Raw genomic sequence first — 27,598 nt, 5'->3', positions numbered from 1 at the left:
CTTACCAGCAGTATCTCCAAATATTCCATTAAACTTTGATAGTGTATGCTGCAGTCTACTCAATTCCTCAGGTGACAAATGGGGAGTAGCAGTTCTAATGCTCATGACCGGCTCCGATGGAGAAAATAATTTGACAAAATCAATTTCATTCACAAATTGAGAAATCCACTCCCTTCCAAATAACGCGTCGAAATCACCATCAACTATGTAAACATTAAATTTGCGGGTAGATGAACCAACACTTACATTCACCACCGCACGTCCAATACATTCTATTTTATGCCCAGTGTAACTCGTAAATCTCCGGTCTGTTCTAAGTAGTCGTTGGTTTTCAATTTACGATTGAAATGTACTTCTACTCATTATACTGCATGGAGCGCCAGTGTCCAACTCCATCTGAATCCTCACACCGTTTATTAGGGGCTCAATAATGTGTTTGTCCGATCTAACACCTTTTTTAGAACAAATTGCATTTAAACGTTGTACGTCGTCCTCATCAAAATCACTTTCCGAGATATGGCCCGTCTTTGACTTGCACACTTTCGAAATATGGCCGGTTTTGTTACACATGAAACAAGTTGAATTTATGAACTTGCATTTGTTTCTTTGATGATTTCCGCCACACCCATATCATTTGACCACGTTAGCTCCAGATCCATCACACCCTTTAACTTCAGCCTGAGGCTTCTTCCTTAAGCGCGTCGAACCATACGCCACCTTACAAGTAGTTTCCTCCGAATGGTGGTCATTATTAGGAGCAACCTTCATTTCAGTAACAGATTTGTGTGAACCTTCTAATCTTTGGGCTATCTCGTACGCTTCTTTAAAGTTCCTCGGTTCTCTGGCAATCATCACAAATATTTCTTGACTGGAGCCCATATAGCAGTTGCTCCGTAAGCATATGATCAAAAAACTCCCCGCAATTGCAAATGTCTCACCAAAGTGTTCTTCACCTCCTCATAGGACAATTCATCTATTCTCCTAGGGCTTACCAACACTTTCAATGAATTATACCCATATGGACCAAAACATATTTCTTGTAATCTCATTCGTAATTTGGCTCAACTGTAGCGACCATTCGCATCGACAAAAATAGTCACCAACCGACGAGTAGTCACCCACTTTATAAGCTGGAATTGATACCGGTGGCACTATATTCCTTGGTGTTGAATTTTGTTGTGAAATACTTGACGTCGCTGCAACCGCATCCGCCGACCTTGCTTGCTGTATTGCATCAGCAAATATCTTCGACAACGATTGCATGTCAGACTCCTCCAACGGCATGGTTTCAATTACTTCTGACACCAATTTTATATTCCTCAGAAATAAAAGAATTAAGGAAACTCAATTCACAAACTTTCTTTATTATTTAATTCACAAACTTTCTTTATTATTAAAAAGAGATCTTTTCAGTATAAAAGCTTAACAAGGAATCAATTAACCCTTTCGACCCTAAAGCTGCCTGTGGGCAACTTTTTGTATTTGGGGACTACCTGTCAGCGTTATGTTTGTTTTTGTTCATAAAATTGTAACGGTATCGACAGCTACAAGTGTTCTCTTTAAGTTGAATTAAAAAGCAGCTAATTTGGTTGTTATTTAGCAAGTTTACTTTCATTAATACGCACGTGCCTCAAGAAAAAAATAATAGCGAATTTGGAAAATAAATGAGATTTTTTCAAAAATTACAACAAAAGTATTGAAAGTTTTTATTAAATCTATTGTAGTACATATCAAATAAAATATTTGTGGAAGTCAAATCTTAGAATTGCAAAAAAAAACAAGTGAGAAATTTTTAAAATTGAAAAGTTGCCTGTTGGTAGTAAAATTACATATTTTTGGACATGGGATCTAGAGGAAAAAGGTTTGAAAAACAATAATATTGAACAAATTTTGAACTTCGATTGGGATGTCCCAGGAATGCGAGGAATGCGGCAATGAGGTGGAAGACATATCTGCAGTACTGAGGAGGAACTTGAAAGGAATCGTAAAAAGGGTAAAAGCCATAGATATCAGCGTTCTTGGCAACATACTGGTAGATTAGCACGAATATTGGAGCTTTATTAACTTTGGTTTTTTAGACTGGCGTGGGTTCAGAACAAAAAAAAAACATTTCCGTGATTCACGCATGATTCACGAGAAGTCGTGAATGAAATTTAAACTAAATCTCGTGAATGTGCGTGATCGGGAATAAACAAAAATTTGTCATGCGTGAGCAAAAATCAAATTGTGTTCGTGATTTGCGTGAGTAAAATTTCTCCGAAATCACCCTCACGATTAAAATTCACGTTCACGATCCAATTCATGCTCACGATAAAATTGACGTTCACGATAAAATTCACATTCACGTTAAGACAGACACAGAAAAAATCACACTCACGACCAAATTCACGTTCACGATTCAAACTCACCGATTTTAATCACCTTCACGGATTTTATCACGCTTAAGATTTCAATAGCGTCCGTTATTTGATGGTGAAACATATTTGAATTTTTCTAATGGTTCCGTCGTGAGTTATTTTATGAGTGTTACTTACCAAACAGTAAATGCAGCGAGTCATGAGATTTGTCGTGTTCCGAAAATTTTCCTGAGCCACGAGATTCGTCGTGAATTGCGAAAATTGTTGTGAATTGTGCGGGAGCGTGAGGAATAACGTTGTTCGTGCGTGAGAGTGCGCGAGTATGACTTTTTCATTTCGTGAAATTGCATGGGTGTGAATTCCTACCCACATGGCGTGCGTGAGTACAAATATTTCTTCGTGAATGTGCCTGAGCGTGAGTGAAATTTCACTCACGTGGGCTACCAAGTATATATTCACTGTAAAAATGACAACAAACTTTAAAAAATCCAATAAAACGTAATACGTCTATCATTACAAAACAAAACATTTTATAGTCACAATTGCCCAAAGTTGCCCACAGGCAACATTCTCTAACGTCCAAACGAATGGGCGTGGCGACCCGAAATTTTGGCTAGACGCTTCTTAAATGACTTAAACATGATTAAGAGTATAACAACATTTTTAGCGATATCTATAATAATTCGGGGTCGAAAGGGTTAATATGTGTGTATCGTTGCCAGATAAAACTATCTGAATATCCTGTCATGAAGATGCCAGATCAATATATAACAATATATTAATGCCAACATTTGTTGGAACATAACTTCTCAGCGTTTCGTCGAAAAGAGGTTTCGCCAGAGTGTAATCCCCTACGTTTGGCACGTCTGGCATTATTTTGAGCACTGTGACCGTACCTTTTTTACGAACACAGCGATAGCTCGCGCAGCCGCACAGCTGTTGTTGCAGCTGACTGTTAGGCCAAAATGTCTAAATGCAATATATGCAGCATAACATTAAGGGAATTTGTTCCTGTCTTAATGACTGCGCCTGAGATACACAAACAAGTCATACGTTTAACTTTATCTAAACATGTAGGCTCCTGAAGTGCCGGCCACCAGACGACAACACCATCTTACACCATCAACATTCAGATTTGACAGTCCATTTAATATCGAGCTCGGATGGACGTTATTAAATGTCCCTTCGATGTCTAGAAACGCCATGATTGTGTATTCATTGAACGATAGTGAGCTTTCAATAAAGCTGACTAACATAGTTCATGTAATGCGGTCTCAGTATACCTGCCCTTCGAGTATGCATGCTGTCGTATGAGAGCAAACTTGAATCGACGATAGTTCTAAGATAAATATCTATCATCCTCTCCAGAGTCTTAAGTAGGAATGAGTATAAGCTGAGTGAGGGGCTTTTCCCGCTTTAAGCCTAGTACTAAGATCACGTTTTCGCACGAAAAACTGTTATACTCCATACAAAAAACGTTAGCGTGGAATAAATGCGGAATCTTTGTTTTGAGCTTTTTCAAACATATATTTATACAACCCTGGATTTTTCGCACCAAAAAATAGGCAGGCATATTATTTCGCATAAATAAGTTAACATCCCTGTGGTTTGAGACCCTATTTACGGAGATAGATGAAGATATTCGTTTTTCGCAGAAACGAACTTAGTACTAAGCATTAGGTATGAAAACGACTTTTGTTTCCCTCCACTTTTCTGGAACATATGCTAAGTTTATACATCCTTTATATATCACCTTCAACCAAGGGATAATTCTCTCAGTCACTGCTTGTAACTCCGCGGGAGTAATTCCATCAGGTCCGGGGGATTTGAATGGTCCAAAACTATTTAAAGCCCATTTTATTCTAGATTCCGATACAATTTCCTCGATAGGAAAATGTGTGTCCAAAAGTACCTCCAACGTCTCCTCACTGGAGACGTTGTTCAATATCTGCACAGTGCTTATATTTATCTATTTCTATTTCTGGTATCATCATATTGAACGTATCCTAATACCTATTCCAATCAAGTTTAGGCACATTTGGAGGAAATATGGTCTTTGAAGTACGAACAGCCAATTTGAAACTGATATAACGATGATCTGAGAAGCTATGTTCCCTCAAAACTTGCCACTCAGATATCTTATCATTCACTTCCGAAGAGGCCTAAGTGACGTCCAAAACCTCTTGCTTATTTCTGCATTGCTCAATGAAGGAAGCAGAAATAAATTTAGTTCGTTTTTGGCAATTATACATGCTCGATTTATATCTTTACTGGTATTATGCAAAAGTTTGGAATCCAGAGTGCTTAATTCACAGATCTTATTCTTATATACATTTGGTTCTTGAAGAAGAACCATGTTTATACCTCCTTTCATCAGGAGAACTTTTAAGGTAGCACAAACGGCCTTACAATTGTGAAGCTTTATCTGGAGGAACCGTAGAACCATCCAAATTTTCAACTACCGTCACATCAGCCGCTTCAATTGAGTCATCAATGGCTTCCTCTTCACAGATCTCGGTGACTTTCGCAACAATCCGCTGTTCAGCTTTGGGGAGGTTTGAGCCTGTAGGGACTTTCCGCATACGATGTTCGTCAATGTCTGCAGTTTTTATGTCTTCTTCGGCTTCGCAGGATTTTTCTTCTTCTGACTTTGGCTGATCGCTTTTGTATACCTTCATATGGATATCATGAAAGCCATAACTTACACGTCCTTGGGTCTCGGCTAGATGTGGCAGCGACTCAGTGTTCAATATAGACACCGCATGTCGTCTTGGTCCATCCACCTCATCCAAACGACCAACCTTCCAATCGGCGGTTGGAAGATCTGGGTTACATTCCTTTAGTCTGTTTTGTATTGACTCAGGATCAGGAGGGTTTTGACTAACTCCAAAACGGCTCCTTCCCAAACTTCACCAATTAGTATCAAAGCAGCTTTAAAGCAATCCATAGACCTCTGAGCCATAAATGCTATTAATTTATATCGTCCTTGATACCATCCAGCATCTTGCCGTCGAGGACTTGGTCCGGCCAACTTTTTTCGCACCTCTGAGTAGACACCAGACATCCGGTTCTCAATTTCCCCCCATTTTTGCTTTGGAACCATACCGTCCACTGGGCCTTGAAGTTAGCAACCCAGTGGATGACTTTGAATTTCGCTGCATATAATACTTATACGAATGCATAATAAGTACTTATTACGAATTTACGGTGCTACACCGAAAGAATTCTCTTCGTTAATTTTACGAAGAATTCTTCATTAACTATTCTTCGTGAATTCTTCATTAAAATAACGAAAATTTCATTCATTTTCGTAAATTTTACGAAGAACATTTTACGAATATACGAAACTTCTACGAAATATTCTACATTAACTTTTCTTCGTAAAAAGTTCGTACTTTTAACGAAACTTTCTTCATATTTCATGAATTTTGTGAAGAAGTTTTTACGAATATTTTACGAAACATTCTGCGTTAAAATTTCTTCATAAAAAGTACGTGTACGAGAGTTTCTGATTGAAACGATTAATTTATTTTGCTTTATAACTTTTCAGTTTATTACAAGACAATTATGTTTAACAACTCGTCTTATTATTAAGCTAACAACAAGAGGTTATTAAAGTAGTTGCACATTTATAAAGACAAGACACAGTACAAAAGAGACAAATGAAATTCCGCTGTAGCGATCTGATTTGATATGAGAGTATCGTAAGACTCGCCAAAAAAATGTTAATTAATTTGGTAATAACATAAGAGTTAGGATAATGTTTCTGGATAATGTTGTTAGAGGAAAGAGACAATTAGATTGTAATGAAATTCAGGGTTGAGATAGTGTAATATATATGATATAGTTATGATGGTATAAAAATCCTCTACATTCTCCCCCACTAAGAACGATAGTTCTTAAACCTCATTTAATTTTGGACATCTTCAGAGGATTTTGAGATAGGACTTGACATGTCATTGGATGGAAGGAAACAAATTTTTGTAATCGGTCGTTTAATATATTTTCCGTTACAATATAGAGTCACAACTCGGCAATGCCCATCAGATCCTGGATGTGTTTCTTCTACACGTGCTAATGGCCACTGACCTGGTAAACTACGTTCATGTAGTATGAGCACAATATCGCCAACTCGAACGTCTCGTTTCAATGAATTCCATTTTGGCCTTGACTGTAATCGGTTTAGATACTCCTGTGACCAACGCTTCCAAAAATGCTGCTTTATCTTTTCAATTTGCTTCCACCGAGATAGGCGATCTATATTTAAGTCCAATAGATTCTCCTCGGGTATACAAGTAGTGGGCTCCCCAACTAAAAAATGAGCTGGAGTTAAAACAGCGAAATCTGATGGATCTGTGGAGAGTGGGCAAAGAGGCCTGGAGTTTAAACAGCTTTCAATTTGACACAGTAGAGTTGATAGTTCTTCATAAGTTAATAATCGCTCTCCCATGATGCGACGCAAATGATGCTTAGTAGATTTCACGCCCGCCTCCCAAAGTCCACCGAAATGGGGCGAAGCAGGGGGTATAAAATGCCACTCAGTACCATGATTATGAAGCCCTTCAGCTAAGTGGTCAGGTAAGGAAGTTTTGGATCTGTGATGCAATATCTGTAATTCCTTTGATGCTCCAATAAACGTTGTGCCACAATCTGAATACAAATCTGTACAGGGCCCTCTTCGAGAAGTAAATCTCCTAAAGGCGGCCAGAAAATCGTCGGTAGTCATGCTGGATACCACTTCCAGGTGAACTGCTTTAGTACACATGCATACAAAGAGGCAAATGTACCCTTTGGTTGTGATGCTTCTTCTCAATGTATTTTGCTTTATTAGTATAGGTCCAGCATAGTCCAGACCACTGTGTTTGAAAGGCCTGGCGGGATTAAGACGCACTTGGGGCAGGTTTCCCATTATTTGTGTGGCGGCTTTTGCGGCATATTTAAAACAGGTAACGCAGTTTCGCTTAACGGATTTCGCTATAGTTCGAGCTGACAGCACCCAGTAGCTTGCTGCGACATATGACTGCATTAGCTGCACTCCACCATGTAAAGTTTTAGAATGAGCTTCTGCAAATATAAGATAAGAAATAGGATCATTTTTTGATAATAATATAGGATGTTTTATTCCAAACGATAAATCTGCTTGTTGAATTCTCCCTCCAACTCGAAGAACACCTTCGTCGTCCATAAAAGGCTGTAGTTTTAGTATACTGCTGTTACATGGTAGTGGTATTTTATTTTTGATACAAGTTAGCTCGCCTCTAAAGGATATCTGCTGACACATCTTCACCAATAAAGATCTTGATCTTTTTAATTCGGCTGTCTTCAGATATCCAGAAAATTGATGCAATTCTCCTGCGACATCTCTTTTTATCGAAGATTTCAGATTATAGTAGAATCGTAAAATATATGCTGTTATTCGTTGGAGCTTGTTGAATGATGAGTATTTTGAAAGATAATCGGGATAATCTGATGAATTTGGTTTAGTTGAAGTACTAGCTGCTAACGAATGCAGGATTGGTTTAGTGCTTGTTGATTGATTGGTATTTCTGAGCTTGATGACAGGCCACATTTTCGGATCCTCACTTAGCCATTGTGGTCCATTCCACCAAATATTATGCCTTTTTAGATCCTCAGGAAAAAGGCCTCTAGTAGCGCAATCGGCAGGATTTTCGGACGACGAAACGTATCGCCACTCAGAAATGTTTGTTAATCGCTGAATTTGGGAAACTCGATTTGCCTCATATACTGGAAGCTGAGAGGATTGGGTTTTAATCCAGTTAAGTACAGTGGTGCTGTCGGTCCAGAACGTTACATCATTTATTTTTAGACCAATCGAAGATCTCACTTGGTTCAACAACTTGGCACACAGAACCGCAGCACAAAGCTCAAGTTTTGGTATAGTTTGTACTTTCAATGGGGCTACTTTTGTCTTCGATTGGACGAGACTTACATAAACTATTCCATCTTCCGACACAACTCTTATATATACAACTGCCGCGAATGCTAATTTAGAAGCATCGCAAAATGCGTGTAAATCTGTAGAAGTTATAGACCTGCATTTAAACCACCTTGGCAATGACAATTTTTCGATATCCTTGAGCGACTCTCGATATTTACTCCAGTCATTGTGCAAATTCATCGGTAATGGATCTGTCCAGTTCAAACCTTCTCGCCAAAGATTTTGAAACATAACTTTTGCTATTATAGTCGTTGGAGCTAACCATCCAAGTGGGTCGAAAAGCCTCGCCGAATCTGAAAGTACAATACTTTTGGTAATTTTTTCAGAAAATGTAAAATTTACTTTAAAATAAAAACTATCCGTTTTGGGGTCCCAAGATAAGCCCAGAGCCTTAACCATTTCAGGATTTTGCAGTGGAAAACTGGATGAATTATTTTGAAATTCTGAAGGTATGGCACGTAAGAGATCGATGGAATTCGAACTCCATTTTCGAAGATTAAAACCAGAATTTCCCAGTAGCCGAACAAGCTGTTGAGTTAAATTTACTGCCTCTTCGACCGTATCACAGCCTGATATAACATCATCAACATATGTGTCAGAATCAATTACTTTACTTGCAAGTGGATATTCATCTTTTCCATCCAATGCGATCTGTTTTAAAATACGTATAGCTAGAAAAGGAGCTGATGTGGTACCGTATGTAACCGTATTTAGCTTATAAATATTAATCTGGTTGGTGCTGGGGTCACGCCATAGAATACATTGGTAAAGTTGGTGGTCTTTGAATACTTTGATCTGGCGGAACATCTTCTCCAAGTCAGCCGTAAACGAGATTTTAAAACGTCTCCATCGAGTTATAACTGTTGGCAAATCATTTTGTAATGCTGGTCCACTAACGAGTTCGTCATTTAAAGATGATTGATCTGAAGTTCTGCTGCTGCCGTCAAAAACTACTCTGAGCTTAGTGGTTACGCTGCTTTCACGGAAAACCCCATGATGAGGTAATAAATAAGCTTTGCTCGGCAAATCTTTAGGATAAATTCCCACCTTTGACATATGATTTAGATTTTCGTATTCAGCCATAAATTCTTTATAGGCTTGGGCAAATTGAGGCCGATATTTAAATGAAGCTTCAAGTTGTTTCAATCTTTTCAGAGCTACATAATCCGTGTTCTGAAATAAAGGCATACTTTTCCCTTGTATTAAACTTCGAAATGGCAAATGAACTTCATAACGACCATCTGCAGTCCGTTTATAAGTCTCCAAAAAATATGTTTCACAAGCTTCTTCTTCTATGGAAAGTTTTCTTGATTCTATCAGCTCTTCTTGTTCCCAAAATGCACGTAATAAATTTTCAAGGTTGCAACAATTTATACTCACAGTAGATTTAGAGGCTCTCTTACCAATAGGACCAGAAACCAGCCACCCAAATTTGCTTTCCTGCAAGAATACACTATTTGGAATTTTTATACTTTTCGATAGCAATATATCACCGTAAGCATCACTTCCAAGCAATATATCTATTTTAGATGGTAAATTAAATGTTGGATCAGATAATTGATAGGATTCCAGATTGGGCAGATCACATTTCTTCACATCGATCGGATTATATGATGTTATTTTTGACAAAATTAAAGCACTGATACTTAAAGTAAAATTTTTATCATATTTCGATGTCAAATTCAATTCTACCATATGATTTATTGATGTTCTGGTTGTTGATCCAATCCCGTCAACTGTTGTCTTTTCAATTCTCCTTTTATTTATATTTAACAGCTGACAAATCTCTCTTGTTACAAAAGAGGCTTGAGAGCCTGGATCAACTAAAGCCTTAACGCAATATTCTCCAGTTGAATGTTTAATTAATACTTGGGCCGTAGCTAATAGAATTTGGGAGGGCTGGCCCACTGAAAGAGATGTTAAATGAGTATTCATATGTGAAGTTGATTGTGTATGACTTAATGCAGTTGCATTTTCATCCTCTCCCGTGGTGGAGAGAGCAGTAGTTATACGATCCTGTCCTATGTCAGCAGCATAAGCTCCATGTAGTATGGTGTGGTGACTTTCTTGGCATTGCTGGCAGCGAGCGGCTATTTTACATTGTTTATAAAAGTGGCCACTGTTTAGGCAATTTGAACATATATTGTTTTGAGAAACGACTGATCTCTTTTCAGTTGGTGACAACGAGGAGAATTTGAAGCATTTATATAGAGGGTGTCTTCGTTGGCAGCATACACAATAATTTACATTTACGGCAGCATTATGCGTATAAAGTGATCTCTTATATGGTTTTATTAGCTGTGAACGACTGGAAGACACCGGTTTTTCGATACTATTAACTGATTCCTCTACAGACTCCAAAGTTCTAAAAGAAACTTCCAAAAACTTGAACAAATCATCCATGGACGGGTTCTCATTTATATTGATAGATTGCTCCCAGTCTTTTCGGGTTTCTTTATCCATCTTCTGTGTCGTTAAATATATGAGGATTGGATCCCACGTTTTTATGTCGATGTCTAAAGACTTCAAAAGAGAAAGAGATGATCTGGTTGAATCAAGCAATTCCTTAATGCTGCTAAAAGATCCATTTGAGTGTGGAATTGAAAATAATTTATTCAAAACTTGGTCTATCAATTTCCTTTTATTCTGATATCTAGTTCTCAGAGCTTCCCATGCGGCGGAGTAGTTTCGTTCGGAAGCTGGGTATTGGTTTACAATGTCTAAAGGAGAACCCTTACATGAACCTTTTAGATAAAAATATTTTTGTATGTCTGTCAACGACGGATTGTTGTGTACCAAAGATATGAACATGTCACTGTAGGGTATCCACTCAAGGTACTCTCCGGTGAATACAGGTAATTCTATTTTTGGGAGCTTGGCATAGGAAGTGGTTGAAGAATTATTATTGTGCGTAGTTACAAATGTACTAGCCAACGGATGGTGAGAAACAGCAGGTTCATCAGTGAGATCTAAAAGTTTCGATTTAAATGTTATGTATGTATCAAAGAACACTTCATAGAAGTCTTCCTTAAGATAAGGTACATTTTTCTCCTCAATGGAGTTGTCTAAGACCATGGCACAAATTTGTTCATGGTCTTCTTTAAACGACTTGTAAATCATCTCGATTTCTTCCAAAATGCACTTAATGTATCCTCTGCTACGCTCTTTTTCGGGTTTTTTCTCAAAGCGTTGTTCTAACCTTTGCAAATGGCTGTATGTTTTTTTCTGGATTTCTACTATGGACGACAAATTCTCCATTTTATAAATTTAACGAAAGCGTTTGATACTGGCGCGAGAAAAATCCTCAATGTGTTAAAGTTGAACCTGTAAGCTCAGAAATTACCACGTCGAAGTCGTTAGAGTTTATAAGCTATTCCTTTTTTCTTTTTTGTTTTGTTTGATTTTTCCGAGATCGATATATGGTGTTTACAGAAGTGTTCACTTTTATTATTTTTTTTTTAAGTTTTCTTTTTTTTTTTTTGTAAGGGAATTTCCCGGGTTTCGGCACCAATTTTAATGTACGAGAGTTTCTGATTGAAACGATTAATTTATTTTGCTTTATAACTTTTCAGTTTATTACAAGACAATTATGTTTAACAACTCGTCTTATTATTAAGCTAACAACAAGAGGTTATTAAAGTAGTTGCACATTTATAAAGACAATACACAGTACAAAAGAGACAAATGAAATTCCGCTGTAGCGATCTGATTTGATATGAGAGTATCGTAAGACTCGCCAAAAAAATGTTAATTAATTTGGTAATAACATAAGAGTTAGGATAATGTTTCTGGATAATGTTGTTAGAGGAAAGAGACAATTAGATTGTAATGAAATTCAGGGTTGAGATAGTGTAATATATATGATATAGTTATGATGGTATAAAAATCCTCTACAGTACGAAACATGTTCTTTGAAATAACGAAGAAGTTTCATTGTAGTTTTAAAATTTCCGTTCGCGACATAAAATTGTCTTTTATAATGAGCTTGAGTGTATTCCTTTATTCTATTTTTTTATGCAAGTCTATGCTACTTCTCATTTGGGTGATAGAGCGCTATGAATAAAAGTGAAGCAATAAAACTAAAAATTATTAAAAAACTTAAGATGTAAAGTAGTGATGTCATTTTTCACATTTGTAACTACAACCAAATGCACTTTCGACTGTAAATTTTTTTCTAAAAGTTCGAACATTTTTGGAAAAAAAAGTACGAAAGTTTTTCATAAAAAGTACGAACATTTTTCATAAAAACTACGAAAGTTTTTCATAAAAAGTACGAAACATTTTCATAAAAAGAACGAAATTGTTTCATAAAAAGTACGAAGATTTTTCATAAAAAGTACGAAGATTCTTCATAAAAAGTACGAATTTTTTTCTTACAAAGTACGAAAATTTTGGAAGAACATTTCTTCGTAAAAAGTACGAAATATTTCGTACTTTTAATGAAAAGTTTCTTTGGTTGTAAAACAATGACAAATTTCGTACTTTTAACGAAATTTTTCGTTCTTTTTACGAAGAAAATTCTTTCGGTGTAGTCCCATGCTTTTCGTTTATCGAACCAAACGCGTATACGACAAGTATTGACATAGCATTAAAATGCATATAAAAAGAAATTAAGTGCAGGAAATAAATTTCCATAAACGGGAAAATTTAATTTTTTGTTGTTTCATTAAGAAAATTAAGTTTTTCATTTAAAAAATAAAAACGAAAAACAAATAAAAAATTACAAACCTGTATGGAACTAACATGGTAAATGCAACATTTGGTATGACGGAAGCCAATTTCCTATCTTCCTGAAGTTTATGGTCTTTGCTAAAAATAACTAACAATTTTGCACCACTTCCGGATACAAAAAGAACATTTTCATTACTTTTTTGGCGACGCTTTTTTGCTGGGTTTTAATATATTAATTTATTTACAAATCCTCTGCTGCATCGTAAACGTTCTATGTTAGGTTAGGTTAGGTGGCACATCGGGCTGCCACCTAACCTAACCTAGAACAGGCTCACTTAGACTATTCAGTCCATTGTGATACCACATTGGTGAACTTCTCTCTTATCACTGAGTGCTGCCCGATTCCATGTTAAGCTCAATGACAAGGGACCTCCTTTTTATAGCCTAGTCCGAACGGCGTTCCACATTGCAGTGAAACCACTTAGAGAAGCTTTGAAACCCTTAGAAATGTCACCAGCATCACTGAGGTGGGATAATCCACCGCTGAAAAACTTTTTGGTGTTCGGTCGTAGCAGGAATCGAACCCAAGACCTTGTGTATGCAAGGCGGGCATGCTAACCATTGCACTATGGTGGAATAGTTAACATTGTTTTGACTTTCAATCAAAAAGATATTTCAACAAAATTTATAATAAATTGGAATTCCTAAGTAGCATATTTTTAAAAGTTTAACTGATTTATAGGTATCACCTAATTTATAATATACCTAAAGAATAGAATTAAATTAGATATCGCTAAATGAAACCTCTCAGATGAGCGTAGATAGACCTTCTGCATTTTTTATCAAATGTCAGTGCCATATCCGTTGTAAAGTTGTTGATCTTTTCAATGTTAGCTTTTCTATGAAGATCAACTGTGGGAAATCTCATAGGTAAATTATAAATTATTTTTAAATTCTTATTTTGGATCACCTGCAATTTTTTTAAATTGGTTTTGGCACATGAAAACCATATTTGACACCCATAAGGTAGAATTGGACTTATGCACATTTTGTATAAAAGCATTTTATTCTATGTATTTAATGTTCACCTCCTGTTCAATATTGGATATAGAGCTATTTATTTCGCGACAAAGAATTTCCAATTTTCTAGAAGGAATTCTTTTGGGGGATTTATTATAGGGGAGCAATATAGCTTGTGACTTTTCCTCGTTTATTTTGATCTTCCACTTAGAAAAATATCTTGTGGCAGATATAAGCGCTTTCTGAATCCTTCTTACAATGGCATTGGATACTTTTCCGTGGTGGATTATGGCACTGTCATCAGCGTAAAAAGCCACATCATTTCCGCGGTTAAGTCAGAGTGTAGAGAGAACACAGTAAAGGTGATAAAATTGAACCATGAGGGACATCAGCAGGGATATCACGAGCTGAGGAATGTTCTCCCTCAACATAAACAACAAATTTTCGGTTCCTTAAGAAATTCATTATTAGTTTTGTCAGGAAGAGGGGAATGTTAATCCTATGTAGTTTAAATATAAGACTCTTATGCCACACAGAGTCGGAGGCTTTTTCAACATCGAATAGAAGAACGCCGGTTGAATACTTTCGGTTTTTGTTCGATTTTATCATCTTAACTACCCTTTTAATCTGGTGAATCGTCGAGAGCTCATATCTAAAACCATATTGACAGCTGTGTATCAAGCTGTTTTCCTCCACATATGAATGAAGTCTTTGAAAAATAATTCTTTCAAATAGTTTACCCAGACAGTTTAATAGTAGGGTTTTTTTTCCCGGTAATTTCCGGGAAATTGCTATTTTTTCGTTTCCGCTTTCCGCTTTTACAATATCTTGAAATCTAGTTAAAGTGGATTTTGGAAGTGTAATGTGAATAACTATGGTACCAAGTCGTAGTAGTTGCCGTGTGGAGCATACATAGTCGTGGGTTCTAATCCAGAATCCAATTGTTAAAAAGAAGTTTGCACTTCCTAATTTATGATTGTCATATTTCTGTAAACCGACACTCCGATAGACTGGTAGACTGAGTAAACCTTTAAAAACAACGGGACATTTTACCTTATGTAACCCACGTTGGCAATTGCATAATTTCAAAATTTCATAATTATTACAAGGATATTTTTTATGAAATAAGAAAATTCCAACCTTTTTTAAGATAGTTACTTTAATTTCAAATTTATACCTAATGCACATTAGGCTTGAAATCTATTAAAATTGGGATTTAAAGCCCTTATTTATAGGGCATAGGGCAACTGAAAACTAGTTAAAGTGGATTTTGGAAGTGTAATGTGAATTTCGTATTGCATGGTAGTGGAATATTGACTGAACATGTGCATTTATTGACCCCGTTTAACGATGGTGAAATCGAAATAAGTTTCTTTCATTTCCAAACAGTTTTTTAGTGTTCCAAAAATTCCACTATGTTAATAGTGTTCCTCCGAAAACTATACCGAAGGAGACTGCCTTAACCATTGTCAAAACGTTTTGTATTACAAAATATTTCGTATTTTAGTATGATTTATGGCTGATGTAAGAGAACAATATAATATATATTGTTAGTTGTCCAGAGAGCGCCTTATAACCGTAGCTTTAGGCTATTTCTAATTTATTCAAATGTCTAAATATATTCCACAGCCCTTTGACCGGGATCCCGGGAAATTCGAAAAAAAAATCCCGCTTTCCCGGTAATGCAAAAAGTCCGGGAAAAAGAAACCCCTATTTAATAGGCTTGTCTGCCGAAAATTTGATGGAAGGCGAGCATCATTCCCCTTCTTAAGAATGGGTATAACTTTGGCAACTTTAAATGAATTTGGAAAATAAGATGTGCATATGCAGAAATTATAAATCTTCACTAGAAATTTAATGCATTCTCAGAAAGATTCTTTAGTAAAATATTACTTATACCATCTATACCAGGCGATTTAGAGTTCCTAAGACAACTGATGATAGACCTAAGTTCGTCCACGTTAGTCATAGTATGTGCATCATTATTGGATGTGCAATCCTAATCTATGAGCCTATAATTCAAGTTTACCCTATTTTCCATTACACTAGGTGAATTTGCAGTAGTAACCCAGCAAAAACTCTCATTACCCGGTAATCTTGTAGGTAAGCCGTTTTAAAAAATAATAACCACTTATTAATTGGCATCGCTCCGGATTACATTTACATACGCATGTCCTAGGAGGAAAGTACTTCTCCCCAGGCATACTTTCGGCCATGAAATAAGTAGTGCTTTTAAAGCATATAATAACCTAATATGTAATCACTTATTCGTAGATACACCAAAGCTTGGAAAATAGCCACTTATTGTCTCAGGGAACCAAATCTCGAAAATATTGATTTCTATCGCCGATTACAATGGATCAAAATATGGCGAGTAATGCTGTAATAGGAGCACTACATCCAGAAAAAAGTGCCTTCGAAACTAAAGGAAAAAATATTCATCAATTTAGATTAGCCATTTTATTTGCATTAAGTTAAATTACACTAGTTTACACTGAAAATGTACACTTGATGAGAGTCGACTATTCTTATGTATTTTGATCTGCTGAATTCGAAAAAAAATGTTTAAAATTTTTTTTATGGAACAGTTTTTGAGATATCCTGTTATTTTTATTTTTCGCTCTTTTCTCTCTAAACAAATTATATTTCGAGTCGAAAATGTCCGATTATATCGTCGTTGGTACTTAAATGAAAGCTATTAATTAATAACGAATAATCGTGTATAATTGGATCTGTGATAAGTTAAGTGGTTCAAAATTTTCGATGCGAAAAGCCAAATTTTCAAAAAATTTACAAAGGACCTTTTCCGCCAGAAAAGTATAAACCATTGAAAAAACGTCTGGAAGAGAAGTTCATGATCGTATAGATGATACTCTAACGTAAGTAATAAGATCAATTAGAAGAAAAACGACCGAAAAATGTCGTTCCATTAAAAAAAAATTAATTTTTTTCGAATACAGCAGATCAAAATACATAAGAAAAGTTGCCTTTCATTAAGTGTATATGAATTTTTTTATTTTTTGTAAACTAGTGTTATTGTGTGAAATAATAAAATTTACTTGCTTCAGTAAAAAAATCCTAAACTGAAAGCAGTTAGGAATAGTTCATTAGCTAGAATAAGGCATGGCATTTTACTAATACTGTTTTCTTCGCGGGGTATACGAATTTACTACTGAACAAGAAAATTTTATTCACTGATAACAAAGCATTCGTAAAAATGAACAAAAACCGAACTAAAACTAAAACCAAATTTAGTACAATTTCATATAAAATGATAACTCTGACTTCCTTTATTATAGAAAGCTTATCATACATACGAATAACACTTAGCATAGAAAAATATTTCAGTTCATTCGTACTAAGAAGTATTCAATCCTTTCAATTCTATTTTATTAAGCCAACTGCCTAAAAATTTGAGAATAACAATTCGAAAATTATTAGGCATTATATTTATTTTTGTCATTACAAGTAAGTCATTATAACACACCGCAATGTAATGCAACGTGTAATGACAGCTTTACTCCTGGTAATGCCAATTGTAATGAGATGTAGTTACCTAGTTTTTGCTGGGAAGATGTGCCTTTTCAAATTGATCGGAAATAAGTTCAGACTTCTTTTTATTACAATATATTTCTTTATTGTCAGCCTTCAGTGATTTTATCTGTTCGTTTCGACCTTTAATTTTTTTCTTAAATTTCCAAAAGCTTTGGCTGCCTGTAGGTAATGTAGATAGAAAGCCAGACCAGTTTAAGTTTCTTTCATAGTTCAAATTAATTACTATTAGTTTGTTCAGTTCTTTTACTATAGATCCGTAAGTGAGTTTTGTTTAACGATAGTAACATCTTCGGAAATTTCTCCTATATTTGTTCCTCGTTGCAATTAAGTATTTGCATCTGTCCGATATAGCAGTTCAGTAAATACAACGATGGATCACTCAATATTTGAAAAAGATACTTCCTCATTTATAACCGGAGATAAACTTAGTTTTGTATTTAGTGATGCCCTAAAATTCTTCCAAATGGCTCTACGAATGTCGAGTAAGTACTTATTACGAATTTAGGGTGCTAGTCCCATACTTTTCGTTTATCGAACCAAACGCGTATACGACATGTATTGACATAGCATTAAAATGCAAATAAAATGAAATTAAGTGCAGGAAATAAATTTCCATAAACGGGAAAATTTATTTTTTTTGTTGTTGCCTAAAATTTAACATTGTTTCATTAAGAAAATTAAGTTTTTCATTTAAAAAATAAAAACGAAAAACAAATTAAAAATTACAAACCTGTATGGAACTAACATGGTAAATGCAACATTTGGTATGACGGAAGCCAATTTCCTATCTTCTTGAAGTTAGACATGAGCATTGTAAGGAGAAAGTCTATTACTTTGTAAAATATAATATCTCGCTGAAGATGATCACCGATGGTGTATCGAAATATCCGAGAACAGCAATATTTCAATAAAAAGTAATGAAAAACATTAACAACAGCATTTTTCATTAGTCCATGACCTCAAGCCAAACAAATAATCCCAAAATTGTTTATTGTCTTTGCTAAAAATAACTAACAATTTTGCACCACGTCCGGATACAAAAAGAACATTTTCATTACTTTTTTGGCGACGCTTTTTTGCTGGGTTTTAATATATTAATTTATTTACAGATCCTCTGCTGCATCGTAAACGTTCTAGGTGGCAACCCGATGTGCCACCTAACCTAACCTAGAACAGGCTCACTTAGACTATTCAGTCCATTGTGATACCACATTGGTGAACTACTTTCTTATCACTAAGTGCTGTCCGATTCCATGTTAAGCTCAATGACAAGGGACCTTTCATTGTAATGAAACCACTTAGAGAAGCTCTGAAACCCTCAGTAATGTCACCAGCATTACTGAGGTGGGATAATCACCGCTGAAAAACTTTTTGGTGTTCGATCGAAGCAGGAATCGAACCCACGAGCTTGTGTATGCATGGTGGGCATGCTAACCATTGCACCACGGTGGCTCCCGTTCATAAACGTTCTAATTTTATGTAAAATTGGTAAACTACAAAAAGGAAAACGAAAGAGAATTTCTTCGTTTATTTTTAATCTTCGGAAAGCTGATTGGAATAGGTGTAGGGAATCGTTCAATATGATGATACCGGAAATACTAGAGATAAATATGAACGCTGTGCAAGATATCGAACACGCAGTGGAACGTATTACTAAGGCCTTCAGCATCTCACTGAAAGCTGCATGCCCTAGAGCGAAGCCAAGGGGGAAAATCGACCACCATGGTGGTCTACGGAGTTAAGTAATATCAGGAAATCCTGCAGGAAGCTCTTTAACAAAGCAAAGTCCACCGAAGCTCCTGAGGATTGCGACGCTTACAAGAAGAATCTGAGAGAATACAAGCGAGAACTGAGAAAGGTTCAGCACAACTCTTGGAATGATTACTGCAATACATCCGAGGCTTCCAGACTACGGAAGGTACTAGCATCCACTAACTCCGCTCCAGGTTTCATTAAAACATCGGAGGGCAATTGGACAACGTCCAGTGAGGAGGCGCTGGAGGTACTATTGGACAAACATTTTCCTGGAAATCAGACGGTCGAACCATGTTCTGACGGTGCCACAGGGGCTCAGCGGTCATTTCCTATCGAGGAAATTGTATGGGAATCTAGAATAAAATGGGCGTTAAATAGCTTTGGATCATTCAAATCCCCCGGACCTGATGGAATTACTCCGGCGGAGTTACAAGCAGTAACTAACAGAATTATCCCTTGGTTGTCGGCGATATATATAGGATGTATCAACTTAACATATATGCCAGGAAAGTGGAGGGAAAAAAAGACGTTTTCATACCTAAAGCGGGAAAAGCCTCTCACTCGAGTGCGAAGGATTTCCGACTTATCCTCATTCCTACTTAAGACTCTGGAGAGGATGATAGATATTTATCTTAGAACTAGCGTCGATTCAAGTTTGCTCTTGAAACGACAGCATGCATACTCGAAGGGCAGGTCTACTGACACCGCATTACATGAACTAGTCAGCTTTATTGAAAGCTCACTATCTGTCAGAGAATACACAATCGTGGCGTTCCTAGGCATCGAAGGGGCGTTCAACAACATCCATCCGACATCGATTTTAAATGGACTGACAAATCTGAATGTTGATCCAGGTATACTTAGACTGTTAGACGAACTTCTAACGAAGAGACGTATTTCAACTAGGACAAGCAGACATACAAAGGTATGTGAACAGAGGCACTCCCCAAGGAGGAGTTCTATCGCCTCTTCTTTGGAATGTTGCTATAAACAACCTTCTGCTTTCCCTAAAAAAAGGGGGTAAATACTGCAAAGACAGACCTAGTCATGTACTGCAAAAATCGCAAAACTCCCACGGTTGGGCCCATATCCTTAGGGGTATTGAAATTCCCTTTGGTGAGTGTGCAAAATTCTTTGGCGTTATTTTGGACAGGAAGCTGAACTTTAAGCTTAATATTGAAGAAAGGGCGAGGAAAGCAACGGTAGCTTTGTACTCGTGCAAAAAGGCAGTAGGAAAAAAGTGGGGGCTAAAACCAAAAATTGTGCATTGGCTATACACGGCAGTGGTTAGACTTATAATGCTATATGGTGTTGTAGTCTGGTGGCCGGCACTTCACCAGCCGTCAAGTTTAGATAAAGTTCAGCGTATGGCGTGCTTGTGTATCTCAGGCGCATTCAGCACGACAGGAACAAATTCCCTTAATGTCATGCTGCATCTATTGCCTTTAGACATTTTGGCCAAACAGTCAGCTGCAACAACGACACATTTTATTCAACCGTCGAACGGAACGGACGTGTTTTTTAATAGCGGATAAACTCATCGTAATAGGTACCTACTAAGAATTTCAAGTTTGGTGGGATATTAAGCCACCATGCAGCGAAATTCAAAGTCATCCACTGGGTTGCTAACTTAAAGGCCCAGTGGACGGGTATCGACTGGAGTTATAAATTTGGTCGACCTGTAGACGGGTCGACAGGTGGCGACACTTCGACAAGTCGTACTTTGTCTAAGGTAACGACATTAAAAGGAGGTAATCTCACGAAAGAGATTCAAGGAACGCAGAAATGCTTTGTTTATCCTAAAGAAGTTAGGATCAGTCGACCAGTCGAAAGCGATTCCTTAAAATTAGCTCAAGGAATTCTTGAAGCTGAAAAAAGGAACGATCACCGGATGAGCTGCCATCCTTCAAAAGGGATCAAAGATCGTTCGCCTCAGTTGCTAAAGACAGCCTTGTGATGGCTATCATTAATAAAGGAGCATTGGACGGTATGGTTCAAAAGCAAAAATGGGGGGAAATTGAGAATGCTCTGTCTGTCGTCTACTCACAGGTGCTGGAAAAGTTTCCCGGTCCAGATCCTCGACATTAGAAGTAAGCGGATCCTCTTGCGAAGTCGAGGGAGATACCAAAGTTGAAGACATGGATAGACACCGTATGCGAGAGGAGGTTTCCATTGCCTCAGAACTCACCAAAGTTGAACCAATGGTTATTGCGAGAGTCACCGAGATCTCTGAAGAGAACATTCTTGATGACTCGATTGAAGCGGCTGATGTGACGGTTGTTGAAAATCTCGATAGTCCTACGGATCCTCCAGATAAATCTTCATCAATGTAAGGCTGCATGTGCTGCCTTAAAAGTTCTCCCGATGAAAGGGGACATAGATATAGTTCTTATTCAAGAACCATATGTTTATAGAAACAAAATATGTGAATTAAGTACTCCGGGGTTCAAACTATTGCAGTATACTGGTAATGATGTAAATCGAGCCTGTATAATTGCTAAAAACGAGCTCAACTTGTTTCTGCTTCCTTCAATATGCAATACAGACACTGTCGTTGCCAGTTTAGAAATAGCAAATGCAAATATTGGGTATCTTCGGTCTACATGGGACATGACAGGGAGATGCCTCCATGTACCGTTAAGACCTTAGTGGAGGAGTCACTGAAAACAAAGACGAAACTCATTATTGGTTGCGATGCGAACGCACATCATAGTATATGGGGAAGTAGTGATACTAATGCAAGGTGAGAGTCGCTAATAGAGTTTATTTTGCGTACTAATCTGGTAGTTTGCAACAAGGGAGATGTCCCAAACTTTGTCACTAAAAACAGGCAAGAGGTTTTGGACATAATCTTGGCCTCGCAAGAACTGAATGAAATGATATCTGAGTGGCAGGTTTTAAGTGAACACAGCTTCTCAGATCATCGCTACATCAGTTTCAAATTTGATGTTCATATCACCAAGACCATATTTCCGCCAAATGTTAGGAAAGCTGACTGGAATAGGTATAGGGAATCGTTCAATATGATGATACCGGAAATAACAGAGACAAATATGAGAAATGTGCAAGATATCGAACACGCAGTGGAGCGGATTACTAAGGCCTTCAACATCTCACTGAAAGCTGCATGCCCAGTTTAGAAATAGCAAATGCAAATATTGGGTATCTTCGGTCTACATGGGACATGACAGGGAGATGCCTCCATGTACCGTTAAGACCTTAGTGGAGGAGTCACTGAAAACAAAGACGAAACTCATTATTGGTTGCGATGCGAACGCACATCATAGTATATGGGGAAGTAGTGATACTAATGCAAGGTGAGAGTCGCTAATAGAGTTTATTTTGCGTACTAATCTGGTAGTTTGCAACAAGGGAGATGTCCCAAACTTTGTCACTAAAAACAGGCAAGAGGTTTTGGACATAATCTTGGCCTCGCAAGAACTGAATGAAATGATATCTGAGTGGCAGGTTTTAAGTGAACACAGCTTCTCAGATCATCGCTACATCAGTTTCAAATTTGATGTTCATATCACCAAGACCATATTTCCGCCAAATGTTAGGAAAGCTGACTGGAATAGGTATAGGGAATCGTTCAATATGATGATACCGGAAATAACAGAGACAAATATGAGAAATGTGCAAGATATCGAACACGCAGTGGAGCGGATTACTAAGGCCTTCAACATCTCACTGAAAGCTGCATGCCCTAGAGGAAAGCCAAGGGGGGAAAATCGACCACCATGGTGGTCTACGGAATTAAGTAATATGAGGAAATCCTGCAGGAAGCTCTTTAACAAGGCAAAGTCCACCAGAGCCCCTGAGGACTGGGACGCTTACAAGAAGAATCTGAGAGGATACAAGCGAGAACTGAGAAAGGCTCAGCATAACTCTTGGAATGATTACTGCAGCAGAATTGAGAATGCGTCCGAGGCTTCCAGACTACGGAAGGTTCTAGCATCCACCAACTCCGCTCCAGGTTTCATTAAAACATCGGAGGGCAATTGGACAACGTCCAGTGAGGAGACGCTGGAGGTACTATTGGACACACATTTTCCTGGAAATCAGACGGTCGAACCATGTTCTGACGGTGCCACAGGGGCTCAGCGGTCGTTTCCTATCGAGGAAATTGTATCGGAAACTAGAATAAGATGGGCGCTAAATAGCTTTGGACCATTCAAATCCCCCGGACCTGATGGAATTACTCCGGCGGAATTACAAGCAGTAACTGACAAAATTATCCCCTGGTTGTCGGTGATATATAAAGGATGTATCAACTTATCATATATCCCAGGAAAGTGGAGGGAAACAAAAGTCGTTTTCAAACCTAAAGCGGGAAAAGCCTCTCACTCGAGGGCGAAGGATTTCCGACCAATCAGCTTATCCTCATTCCTTCTTAAGACTCTGGAGAGGATGATAGATATTTATCTTAGAACTAGCATCGATTCAAGTTTGTTCTCGAAACGACAGCATGCATACTCGAAGGGCAGGTCTACTGAGACCGCACTACATGAACTAGTAAGCTTTATTGAAAGCTCACTATTTGTCAAAGAATTCACAATCGTGGCGTTTCTAGACATCGAATGGGCGTTCAATAATGTCCATCCGAGCTCGATATTAAATGGACTGACAACTCTGAATGTTGATCCTTGTATACTCAGGCTGTTAGACGAACCGCTAATGAAGAGACGTATTTCAGCCACACTAGGACAAGCAAACACACAAAGGTATGTGAACAGAGGCACTCCCCGAGGAGGAGTTCTATCTCCTCTTCTTTGGAATGTTGCTATAAATAACCTTCTGGTTACTCTAGAAAAACAAAGGATGAAAGTGGTGGCATACGCAGATGATGTGGCTCTGGCAGTCAGGGGAAAATTCCCATCCACAATCAGAGATATTATTCAGAGGGCCCTCCGGATGACTGAGAAATGGGCGAAAGACAATGGTCTTGGGGTAAATCCTGCAAAGACAGAATTAGTCATGTACTGCAAAAATCGCAAAACTCCCACGGTTAGGCCTATTTCCTTAGGGGGTATTGTGCAAAATACCTTGGCGTTATTTTGGACAGGAAGCTGAACTTTAAGCTTAATATTGAAGAAAGGGCGAGAAAGGCAACTGTAGCTTTGTACTCATGCAAAAAGGCAATAGGAATAAAGTGGGGACTAAAACCAAAAATTGTGCATTGGCTATACACAGCAGTGGTTAGACCTATAATGCTATATGGTGTTGTAGTCTGGTGGCCGGCACTTCAGCAACCGACAAGTTTAGATAAAGTTCAGCGTATGACGTGCTTGGGTATCTCAGGCGCATTCAGTAAGACAGGAACAGATTCCCTTAATGTCATGCTGCATGTATTGCCTTTAGACATTTTGGCCAAACAGTCAGGTGCAACAACGGCTGTACGGTTGCGCGAGCTATCGCTGTGGTCGGAAAAAAGTTACGGTCACAGTTCGGTCCTCAAAATAATGCCAGATGTGCCTAAAGTAGTGGATTACACTTTGGCGAGTCCACTTTTCGACAAAAAGTTTGAGACTCTAATCCCCAACAGTGAGGCGTTGTGCACACAGACCCCGGGGAATAAAGAATATATAGATTTCTACACTGATGGCTCCAAATTGGATGGACAAGTGGGGTTCGGAGTATATTCTAATGATCTGGAACTTCGAATAGCGAAATATTACCTAATCACTGTAGTGTTTTTCAGGCTGAAATATTAGCAATAAGAGAGGTGGCGTATTGGCTGAGAAGTAATGTTCCAAAAAATGTGGGAATTAATATATACTCAGACAGTCATCCTGCAATAAAATCCTTGGACTCTGCAAGCTCATACTGCGTGAGAAGGCTGTTATGATGGCAAATGTTCGATGGGAGAATTGCAGGGGTTGTAACGACACCAAGCAAATATGGACCATTTCAACTTAAACCGCACACTAGATATGCTAATGTTCTCGAGACGTCAGATATCACTCCTGATATCTGCTATAACGGGTCGCTGCCTGATATGCGATTTTGCAAAAACTATTGGCGCGAACTATAATGACTATTGTATGAGCTGTTATGATGCGGAGGAAAAAGAATCAATTAAACATCTCTTGTGTGAGTGTCCTGCATTTTGTGTAAACCGCAAGCAACTTTTAGGAGCATATAGCTTCAGATTACTGGCGGATCTGGAAAACGTTAACTTAAGCAGTCTGCTAATGTTTTTGGAACAATCTGGTTGGTTCATCGAAGAAAAATAATCGAGAAGGTTCAGCGGTTAAAACTAGAAGTGTCCATATGTAATAGGTACTTTTAGTTAATGTGGTATCACAATGGACTGAATAGTCTAAGTGAGCCTGAATCTTAATCGGGCTGCCACTTTAACCTAACCTAACAACAGCTCTGCGGTTGCGCGAGCTAGCGCTGTGGTCGGAAAAAAGTTACGGTCACAGTTCGGTCCTCAAAAATAGTGGCGACACCACTTTTCAACAAAAAGTTTGAAACTCTAATTCCCAACAGAGGCGTGGTGCACACAGGCCCTGGGGAATAAACGATATATAGAGTTCTACACTGATGGCTCCAAATTGGATGGACAAGTGGGTTTCGGAGTGTATTCTAAAGATCTGGAACTTCGAATAGCGAAAAGATTACCTAATCACTGTAGTGTGAAGTGAAATATTAGCAATAAGAGAGGTAGCGAATTGGCTGAGATTACTTCTCAGCCAATTCGCCACCAAAAAATGTTGGCATTAATATATACTCAGACAGTCAACCTGCAATAAAATCCTTGGACTCTGTGTTCCTTAACTCGAAAACGGCCATCGACTGCCGTAAATCTCTGAATGAGATGGCTGAGCAGTACAATATTCACCTAATATGGGTGCCTGGCCATAGGAACATACCGGGGAACTGCGAAGCGGATGAGTTGGCGAGGCTAGGGACTACCTTACATATTCCAGGGGAACTGGAATCTGTTGGTATGCTGGCTACCTGCAAGCTCATACTGCGTGAGAAGGCTGTTATGATGGCAAATGTTCGATGAGAGAATTGCAAGGATTGTAACGACACCAAGCAAGTATGGCCCCATTTAAACTTGAACCGCACACTAGATATGCTAGTGTTCTGGAGACGTCAGATATCACTCCTGATGTCTGCTATAACGGGTCGCTGCCTGATAGGCGATTTTGCAAAAACTATAGGCGCGAAGTATAATGACTATTGTATGAGCTGTCATGAGTCGGAGGAACATGAATCAATTAAACACCTCTTGCGTGAGTGTCCTGTATTTTGTGTAAGTCGTAAGCAAATTTTAGGGGCATATAGCTTTAGATTACTGGCGGACCTGGAAAACGTTAACTGCAGTCTGCTAATGTTTTTGGAACAATCTGGTTGGTTCAACAGAAGGAAATAATCGAGAAGTTTCAGCGGTTAAAACTAAAAGATCCCATATGTAATAGGTACTTTTAGTTAATGTGGTATCACAATGGACTGAATAGTCTAAGTGAGCCTGAAACTTAATCGGGCTGCCACTTTAACTTAACCTAACTGTCAAACATCGTTTGATCATCTATATATATTATATTGTTTATGAATGGAACCAGTGATTTGAACTGAATGTTCGATCGACATCAATACAACATCGCTCACTCTCGCTCAAAGATAATAGAGAGAAGAAGATGGGAGATTGGCTGCTGAGCACATCAAACCATTTACGGTGCTAGGTCCATACTTTTCGTTTATCGAACCAAACGCGTATACGACAAGTATTGACATAGCATTAAAATGCAAATAAAAAGAAAAGTGCATGAAATAAATTTCTATAAACGGGAAAATGAAATTTTTTGTTGTTGTCTAAAATATAACATTGCTTCATTAAGAAAATTAAGTTTTTTATTTGAAAAATAAAAACGAAAAACAAATAAAAAAATTCCAAACATGTATGGACAGTGGATTCAACTGCCAAATAGACGAGCTTAATTGAGTTTGGAAGTGGTATCTCGAGCAAGGAGATGTCATAACCCAACGCAACAAGTAAACCCAATTAGAAAAGGCACAAGTGGATCAGATTAACAATTGTTATTTTATTTCGCGATAATTAGTCCTCACCTAGTGGTCTGAGGTGCGGCTTATAGAAAAGTATAAGAATGTATCTTTTTTGCAGCCTCAGAGACTTTTCGACATTTTATTAATTTTACTTTTAGAACAATCTGAAGTTTCGAAACATAAAACTCGAAAATAATGACTTCTCTTGCCCAGTGTTGCCACTATTTTTCTGGATCTCATTCCCAAATTGGTGCGCTTTCGT

General features: G+C 37.8%; 2 protein-coding genes across 3 annotated transcripts in view; one reads left to right on the top strand and one right to left on the bottom strand.

Annotated features, from left to right (window-relative positions):
• Positions 1 to 27,598, top strand: part of LOC142225875 (uncharacterized) — a 57,376-nt gene that overhangs the window by 19,562 nt on the left and 10,216 nt on the right. The gene's annotated exons all lie outside the window — the stretch shown is intronic.
• LOC142224867 (uncharacterized) lies at positions 6,268 to 11,574 on the bottom strand. Its single transcript, XM_075294642.1, has 2 exons — positions 8,673 to 11,574; positions 6,268 to 8,609 (listed from the first exon to the last, which is right to left on the bottom strand). The coding sequence occupies exons 1-2, from the start codon at positions 11,572 to 11,574 to the stop codon at positions 6,268 to 6,270; spliced, it is 5,244 nt and encodes a 1,747-aa protein (XP_075150757.1).

The sequence above is a fragment of the Haematobia irritans genome, chromosome 2 (genome assembly GCF_050003625.1).
Source record: "Haematobia irritans isolate KBUSLIRL chromosome 2, ASM5000362v1, whole genome shotgun sequence".
NCBI lineage: Eukaryota > Metazoa > Arthropoda > Insecta > Diptera > Muscidae > Haematobia > Haematobia irritans.
Note: the sequence above shows the minus strand (reverse complement) of the source record. Positions and strands in the feature narration are given on the sequence as shown.

Coding starts and splice junctions, on each gene's coding strand:
- LOC142224867 (XM_075294642.1), bottom strand. CDS start 11,574: ATGGAGAATTTGTCGTCCATAGTAGAAATCCAGAAAAAAACATACAGC. Junction 8,610..8,672: donor TTGGGACCCCAAAACGGATA/GTTTTTATTTTA, acceptor TTGTACTTTCAG/ATTCGGCGAGGCTTTTCGAC.